Here is an 8,996-nt window from a genome sequence, read left to right as displayed (position 1 = left end):
CAAAAAAAAAAAAAAAAAAAAAAGAAAAAAAAAAAAAGAAATACACTCAGAAAATTCACAGTCCTGAGAAGGAGTATCATTCCTTCCATTTCTTTACTAAACTATTTTTTCCCTGATTTTAAAATCATTGCAGGCTCACTGAGAAAAATGTGGCACGATACTATCTTTAAGTAGAACCAGTATTATTGAGTACGTCATATGAACTGGATAGTTTACATATTTTATCTTCCCCAGATCTCAAAGTCAGTTTATTATATTCATTTTTACTTAGAATAGCACAGTGAAGAATTGTCCAAAGTTGGGGAAACATTTTTTTATTTAAAAATTTTAAAATATATTTAAAACAGAGACAGGGTCTTGCTGTGTTGCTCAGGCTGGTCTCACTGGATTCAAGCAGTCGTCCCACCTCAGCCTTCTGAGTAGTTAGGACTACAGGTGTGAGCCACCACACTCAGCTGGGAACATCTAAGTTTCCTCTGAGATTCATAGTATACATTGGCATTTTAACAGGATTGAGAAGTCCTACAGTGAGAAAGCTTGTTTAACACTCTATTTAAATATTCTTGCCTATGGAATCCTTTTAAAAGTGTCACTTACTACCATTAATGTAATTGGTACAACTATGCTGTTATGGAAAGAGCACCAAAGTATGACTCAGGAGGCTTAGATTCTAATCCTGATGACCACTAATCAACTGGGTGACCTTGAACAGTTATCTAACCATTCTAAGCTTCCATTTCCTCAACCATAAAATGGGACAAAGCAGGAGGACTACATCGCTAAAGTTGCAGTTCCTTTGTAAGCAGTGGTCTTTTCCTTCTGTTTTTTATGACATGCATGATCTTACTTTAGTTCTGTTCTAGCTTTCTGATCTTTGTGTCTTTTGCTTTTTCATTTCTATTTTTCTTCTTGTTTTCTTCATTTTCTTTTTCCTTTTTTGTTGTGGACACAAATATATGTAGGTTAATTAAACGTGGCACATGTGCTAAATGTTATTTTCATTATCTTTGTTCTCTCACTTCTTTTTTTGAGACAGAGTTGCTCTGTTGTCCAGGCTGGAGTGCAGTGGTGTGATCTCATCTCACTGCAACCTCCGCCTCCCCAGTTCAAGTGATTCTCGATTCTCATGCCTCAGCCTCCCAAGTAGGTGGGACTATAGGTGCACACCACCATGCCTGGCTAATTTTTATGTGTTTTTAGTAGAGACGGGCTTTCACCATGTTGTCCAGGCTGGTCTCAAACTCCTGGCCCCAAGCGATCCACAGGGATTACAGACATGAGCCACTGTGCCTGGCCAGCTTCTTTTTTATATGGCTAAACAGAATTTGTAAATAAAGGTCTCTGTGAAATTGCTAAAGGAGATAAAGAAGCAAAACATTTTATACTGAGTTTGTGGGTTTTGGCAACACGAAGTATTTTTACTTTTTCATCTAGGAGCCTGAGCTTAGGTGAATTCTTTTTTTTTTTTTTTTTGAGATGGAGTCTCGCTCTGTCGCCCAGGCTGGAGTGCAGTGGCGCGATCTCGGCTCACTGCAACCTCCGCCTCCTGGGTTCACGCCATTCTCCTGCCTCAGCCTCCCGAGTAGCTGGGACTACAGGCGCCCACCACCATGCCTGGCTAGTTTTTTTGTATTTTTAGTAGAGATGGGGTTTCACCGTGTTAGCCAAGATGGTCTCGATCTCCTGACCTCATGATCCGCCCATCTCGGCCTCCCAAAGTGCTGGGATTACAGGCGTGAGCCATCGCGCCCGGCCGCTTAGGTGAATTCTCTTGATGCAGATGATAGGACTGAGGAATTCGGGCTGTAAACCTCTGGATTAAGTGGTGCTGAAATTTCTCTTCTGGTGGCAGGTGTACACTGGGGCTATGAAGAGACCAAGACTTACCTTGCAATTCTTAGTGAGACCCAGTTTTATGAAACCCTCCGGAACTGTCACCGCAACAGCCAGCTGTATGGAGCAGTGGCTAAGAGGTTACGGGAATATGGCTTTCTTAGGACCCCGGAGCAGTGTCGGACCAAGTTTAAAAGCCTGCAAACCAGCTATCGGAAAGTTAAGAATGGCCAGGCACCAGAGACCTGTCCCTTCTTTGAAGAGATGGATGCTTTGGTGAGTGTCCAGGTTGCTGTCCCATCCAATGATGGCCAGGAAGAAACAGCTTCTTGCCCCATCCAGGGGACCAGTGAGGCCAAAGCTCAGACGCAAGCCGAGGCGGCAGACGAGACCACAGAGGAAGATTCTGATGATGAAGAAGATACCGCGATACTCCCAGGGGCTGTCATAACCCGTGCTCCAGTGTTATTCCAGAGCCCCCGTGGTAAGATTCTTTCACAGTTATGGTACAAATAACAAAGGGAAGACAATGGGACTTAGGAAGAATATCAGATTGAGGAGAACTGGTCTCTACACCCAGCTTTCAGGATTCTTCTTGTGATCACCCATATTTCTTGTCTATTAAAGCAGCTCACTGTGGGGATATAAATTATTTATGTGACTTGCCTCCTCTCACTAGAGCATCAATCTGAGATAGCTGCACATTGTAAATCTGCTGTGATTTATTCATGAACTGCTAGGTTTCCAGCCAGTTTACCAAGCAGGGATTCTGAAAGCTCACATTTCTCAAGTAGCATGTCATGTACCCCATAGTAGGATGAAGTTGATTTTAAAAGTTCATTCTCTTTTATGTAATGTTTTCTTCTAGTTCCAGCTCATATACCAGCTGTATGTCTGCTTTATTCACGTTTATGAAAACCTGGTAACTCTTCTTCACTTTTACGAATCTGAGGTTCCTGAGAGAACTGACCCTTTGAATCTTAGTTGCTAGATAAGAAAAAAATACTTCACAAGGGCTTCCCTCCTTGTGAGAAGAATTCTGATTTCAGAGTCATATATGTGTATGTATGTGAATCTGGGCTCTGTTGTTTATTAGCTAAGTGACTTAGAGAAAGTTACTTAAGTCTGGGCACAGTGGCTCACGCCTGTAATCCCAGCATTTTGGGAGGCCAAGGCTGGCGGATCACCTGTCAGGAGTTGGAGGCCAGCCTGGCCAACATGGCGAAACCCCATCTCTACTAAAAATACAAAAAATTAGGTGTGGTAGTGTGTGCCTGTAATCCCAGCTACTCGGGAGGCTGAGGCAGGAGAATTGCTTGAACCTGGGAGGCAGAGGTTGCAGTGAGCTGAGATTGCACCACTGCACTCCAGCCTGGGCAATAACAGTGAAAAAAAAGATGTTACTTAACCCCCAAGTTTGCTTATATATGAAGACGTACCTCACAAGGTTGATGTAAATGAGGTACTATGCACAGTGCCTGGCACATAGTAGCCATTTAATAAATAATAGTTTTCATTTTCATAAGCCTTTAAGATCAACATTCTTTAATGCTGTTCCCTGGAATATCAATTCCATGGGGTATTAATATATTCTACTAAAAAATAACTTCTAGGTTTGGGAAGATGGTAAATACCCCTCTTGGAGGCTCACAATACATATTCACATATTTAAGCATCTTAAGATTTATTTAATCTAGTTAATATTTCATGAAATATCTCATAAGACTAGGCTTCTGGGTGGAAATACTGTCTCAGGAGGTACACACATGGGTTGATACTCAACATGCTTTTACTCCTAGATTTAGAATAGGGAATATGGGATTCAGAGTTTACCTGAAATATCTGAGTAAATGCAAGTTTGCATAGCCTAGGCCCAAATAAGCCAGGCATTTGGTTCTTAAGACCTTTTAGTTCTTTGAAAGACACTACATATTTTTATATCCTGTTTTTACTTCCAATGTATATTGGAATGTGAGGGGAAGGGGACTCATGAAGCTCCTCTGGATATAAAAGTTTCCAAAAATGTTTTCCTGAGCATGTCCTTCTAAACCTTTTAGTTACTGGTGAAGAATATGAATAAGAATACTATGACAGACCCGAGATGTGGCAAAAATACGTATTAGAAAGTGTCTTTCCTGTAGAAACATGGAAATTATTTTATGTAAAACCTGGTGAATTTTCTGTGCTGTACTGAGAGGATTTTCCAGAGATCCTAGGTGATCAAGAGGAATTAAGAGTACATATTAATCAGACCCTATGTAGATGAGAAGCACATGATAGGTTAACAAGTAGAGAAGTAAAACATTGGGATTTTAATAAGATAATGGTAGTTATTTGGGATCTAGGGCTCCCTAAATTTTATCTTTAATCATCTGGTGTAATGCTTGTTTTTCCCAAGTTTTACATTCCTGTGGCACATATGATTAAGAAAATAGATGACTTCTAAAATTCTATTTTACATCAGGTTTTGAAGCTGGATTTGAGAATGAAGATAATTCAAAACGGGATATTTCTGAGGAAGTGCAATTGCATAGGACATTACTTGCAAGGTCTGAAAGGAAAATTCCCCGGTATCTTAATCAAGGTAAAGGCAATGAGAGTGACTATAGATCAGGAAGACAGTGGGCAAAGACCTCAGGGGAGAAAAGAGGAAAACTGACACTCCCAGAGAAGAGCTTAAGTGACGTCTTAAGTCAACAGAGACCTTGCTTGGGAGAGAGACCATATAAACATCTCAAATACAGCAAAGGCTTTGGTCCGAATTCCCTTCTCATGCATCAGGAATCCCACCAGGTGGAAAATCCATATAAATGCGCTGATTGTGGGAAAAGCTTCAGTCGGAGTGCACGACTCATTAGACACCGGAGAATCCACACTGGAGAGAAACCTTATAAATGTCTTGACTGTGGAAAAAGTTTCCGTGACAGTTCAAATTTCATCACCCATAGGAGAATCCACACAGGAGAGAAACCTTATCAATGTGGTGAGTGTGGGAAACGCTTCAATCAGAGCTCAAGCCTTATCATTCACCAGAGAACCCACACAGGAGAAAAGCCCTATCAATGTGAAGAGTGTGGAAAAAGCTTCAATAACAGTTCTCATTTTAGTGCACATCGGAGGATACACACAGGAGAGAGACCCCATGTGTGCACTGACTGTGGAAAGAGTTTCAGTAAGAGTTCTGACTTACGTGCACATCATAGAACCCATACAGGAGAGAAACCCTATGGGTGTCATGACTGTGGCAAGTGCTTCAGTAAAAGCTCTGCCCTTAATAAACACCGAGAAATCCATGCACGGGAAAAGCTTCTGTCACAGTCAGCACCTAAGTAAGCCCCTGAGGATATATAAAGGAAAGAGGCTCAATAAATGTATTGTTTAGAAAGTCTTCCAGTAGTGAGATCCATCTCCTATTCTGTGTCCAGCTAGCTTAGGAAATTCTCTAGGATTTATGCCACTGTTCCTTGTTTTTCCTGATCTAGAGTCAAATCCCCAAGGCAGTCCAAAGAATGAAAGGAAGATTTTAGTCCCTCTCCTTGCCTGCATCTGAACTGATGGATAACATCTTTTCCCTCTCAGTGCCTATGGTGTTCCCTTAATATAAGCAGAGAGGACATGGTAGCAGATCCTATGAATTTGATAAGCATCCTTCTTTACTCATTCTGTCATGCAGCTGCATTTTGACAGGAAAAACCCATTACATTTCAAGAAGAAGTTGTGAGACTTTGCTCATTAGGTGGGTCTAGCTCTTTTTTTTTTTTTTTTTTTTTTTTTGAGACGGAGTTTTGCTCGTTGCCCAGGCTGGATTGCAATGGCACAATCTCAGCTCACTGCAACCTCCGCCTCCCAGGTTCAAGTGATTCGCCCGCCTCAGCCTCCCAAGTGGCTGGAATTACAAGCATGCGCCACCATGCCCAGCTCATTTTGTATTTTTAGTAGAGACGGGGTTTCTCCATGTTGGTAAGGCTGGTCTCAAACTCCCGACCTCAGGTGATCCGCCTGCCTCTGCCTCCCAAAGTACTGGGATTACAGGCATGAGCCACCGCACAGGGCTTTTTTTTTTCGAGATAGAGTCCTGCTCTGTCACCCAGGCTGGAGTGCAGTGGCGTGATCTCGGCTCACTGCAACCTCTACCTTCTGGGTTCAAACAATTCTTCTCCCTCAGCCTCCCGAGTAGCTGGGATTACAGCCGCCTGCCACCACACCTGGCTAATGTTTGTATTTTCAGTAGAGATGGGGTTTCACCATGTTGGCCAGGCTGGTTTTGAACTGACCTTGTGATCTGCCTGCCTAGGCCTCCCAAAGTGCTGGGATTACAGGCGTGAGCCACTGCGCCCGGCCCAGCTCTTCTTTATACAATAATTGAAATGCTAACATGAATGACTCTTCCTGCTCACTTAAACCTGTGCTCAAAATGACATATTTGTCAGGCACCCTCTTCATTTACCTTAAAGAAGGAGAGTTTAATGTCCATCTTTGATTCTGCCCTATGAATCGTCTTGTCAAGAACAGGTGTTCTTATGCAGAAACAATGAAAACCTTATACTGAAGTGTGAACCCTGGATTTCTTAGTTTCTTCCGAGTCCTAGAAGAAGGGTTGGAACAGAACAATACATTTACAGGATTTAGTTTGGTTTTCTTTCTGTCCAGTCTCATCTGAATTTCATCTGTCCCTTGTGGTCCAGAAGTTCCACAGAGCAAGGCAGCTGGAAGTGGTGACAGGTAAAGCAGTTAAAGCTGCCAACAGGAACTCATCCATATTCCACACACCTAGTATAGTGTTATGCCCTCCACAGGCACTTCCCTGCAATAAGTAGAAGCCACTGCCACATTCCCACGTATTGGGAAAATGGACTACTGTGTGCGAACAGGCCCTTCACCCTAATAGCAGGGAAGATGGATTATCTTTGGCCAGTGGAGCTGCCAATCTAGACATACACATTCAGCTGAATACAATTAAAAGCAGTTCTTTAAATGCAAATGTAATTACTCATCTTTATGATACAATAGTATTGAATTAACTGCCCATATATTCAAAGTATGATGAGCCCTGTATAGCATAAGGTCAGCAGGTCCTCTCCTTGTCCTTACAGTCTAAAGCAGATGACACTGACATGGACAAACAAGTGCACATGCATAGTTGCAGCAGTTTTAGAGAAATCTAGAAAGCTAGGTAGCAACACTATGCATAAATGTTGTGGTCCAATGCATTAGTTTGCTTTAACAAAAATCCAGGAGGTATTTTCTTCTCTTTATTCAGGAAGGCTTCATGAAGCAGGAAGTGTTTAAAGGAGGGAAGGTTACTGGTTAAATTAGGATAGGAAGAACCTTCCGTAACTAGTTGCAAAAGTGAGTGCTGGGTGGGTTGAGGAATGGGAAAATGGGGGAGCAAGGTGTTTTGTGTAGATGGAACAAAAGGCAAAGGATATACTGTAAGGAAGGCCAGATAAAGCTTGGAGTAGCATGAGAACTTGAGGAATAGTATGATATGGGCTGTGCAGCAGGCAGAGAGAATCACCTTAGCTGAAACATGGGTGTTAGGAGCAGACCATGAGGTGGCAGTCCCATCATCTATAGTAAATCAGGTACTATGCTATAACTATTGATAAGGAAACGGCTGACTGACACTGGAAGAATAAGCAGTTTAAGGGGACTAGCTCCAATGGGAGACAAAGGTCAGAAATCGTAGTAACTGATGAAGATATTTTGATGAGCAGGTGAGAAGAAAGATAAACATGGCCAGATGGCCAAGGCCTGGGATAAATAGCTGTTTCACATTCAATTAGAATTCTGTGGCTGGAATAAGATCGGGGAGAGCAGCAGGAAGATACAGTATTCTGTAATTCATAGCTTGTTGTATTAGAGATTAATTAGGATTCTAGTGTTGAATCTTAGTACAAAAAAATCTAATATTTATTAGGAATTAAGGGAAGATGGTATTTCTGTTATGTTGCCTAAGCAGACAGGAAGCTATAAGAAACCAGTCTGAAGCAGTGCCTCAGGATCTGAGATGATTTAGGAAGTGTGCTGTAATGTCAAAAAAAAAATATATATATATATATACACATATATATAGTCTTTAGTGTATCTATGTATAGTCTTGTGGGAAAAGCATTGGTTGGGGTGTCAACAGATATTCTGGTTCCAGATGTCTTGTGTGTAAGTTAACCTGCCTCCATTTCCCTTTCTGTAAAGCAAAATAATGTTTACACCTAATCTGTCTCTCAGGGATACCATATTAATAAAAATTATGTCTATAAAGTGCCTGGTGTTTCTTCAAGTGAAACACATATATATACACACACACACAAATTACAATCAAGTTATGGATGTTAGGAAAAGATCAGTCTTTCTTTTTTTTAGCTCCCTGTGTGGGTTTACTAGAAGTATGCTTATCTGAATCTTTACATTCTAGAAAGAGGAGTAAGTCAGATTGTGGTAAAAGGGGAATTAGAATGCAAATCCTTCCTTTGTATCTCTAGCCATATCCACAATAAATTAGGACCCAAGATAACTGGGCATGCAGAGACTTATTTTTTAAATTTTTATTTATTTTATTTTTTAGAGACAGGATCTCACTCTTGCCCAGGCTGGAGTCAGTGGTACCATCATAGGTCACTGCAGCTTCAAATTCCTGGGCTCAAGCGAGCCCCAGCCTCCCCAATAGATGGGACTACTGGCATGAGCCACCACACTCAGCTCATTTTTTAAAGTTTTGTATTGATGAGGGGTCTCTCTATGTTGTCCAGGCTGGTCTTGAACTCCTGGCTTCAAGTGATCCTCCTGCCTCAGCCCCCCAAAGTGCTGGGATTACAGGCACGAGCCACAGTAACCAACTCAGCTGAGTCTTACTTTAAAAGACCCAGAACCAGCTGGGTGCGGTGGCTTATGCCTGTAATCCCAGCACTTTGGGAGGCTGAGGCAGGTGGATCATGAGGTCAGGAGTTTGAGACCAGCCTGGCCAAAATGGTGAAACCCCATCTCTACTAAAAAATACAAAAATTAGCTGGGTGCGGTGGCGGGCACATGTAATCCCTGCTACTCAGAAGGCTGAGGCAGGAGAATCACTTGAACCCGGGAGACAGAGTCTGCAGTGAGCCAAGATCATGCCACAGCACTCTAGCCTGGGTGACAGAGCAAGACTCCGTCTCAAAAAAAAAAAA

The 8,996-nt window shown here is 42.1% G+C and overlaps 1 protein-coding gene across 2 annotated transcripts in view; it reads left to right on the top strand.

Moving 5' to 3' along the window:
* The window catches only part of ZSCAN29 (zinc finger and SCAN domain containing 29), a 13,333-nt gene extending 5,236 nt beyond the window's left edge, over positions 1-8,097 (top strand). For both annotated transcript variants that reach the window (XM_025390762.1, XM_025390761.1), the window contains 2 exons: positions 1,853-2,317; positions 4,298-8,097. In XM_025390762.1, coding sequence (XP_025246547.1) covers positions 1,853-2,317; positions 4,298-5,166 — 1,334 coding nt within the window. In that variant the 3' untranslated portion in view covers positions 5,167-8,097. The remainder of the gene's footprint in view (positions 1-1,852; positions 2,318-4,297) is intronic.
* Positions 8,098-8,996: the final 899 nt, after the last annotated feature.

Source organism: Theropithecus gelada, chromosome 7a, assembly GCF_003255815.1.
Source record: "Theropithecus gelada isolate Dixy chromosome 7a, Tgel_1.0, whole genome shotgun sequence".
In the NCBI taxonomy this organism is placed as follows: domain Eukaryota; kingdom Metazoa; phylum Chordata; class Mammalia; order Primates; family Cercopithecidae; genus Theropithecus; species Theropithecus gelada.
This window is presented reverse-complemented; position numbering and strand designations above follow the sequence as displayed.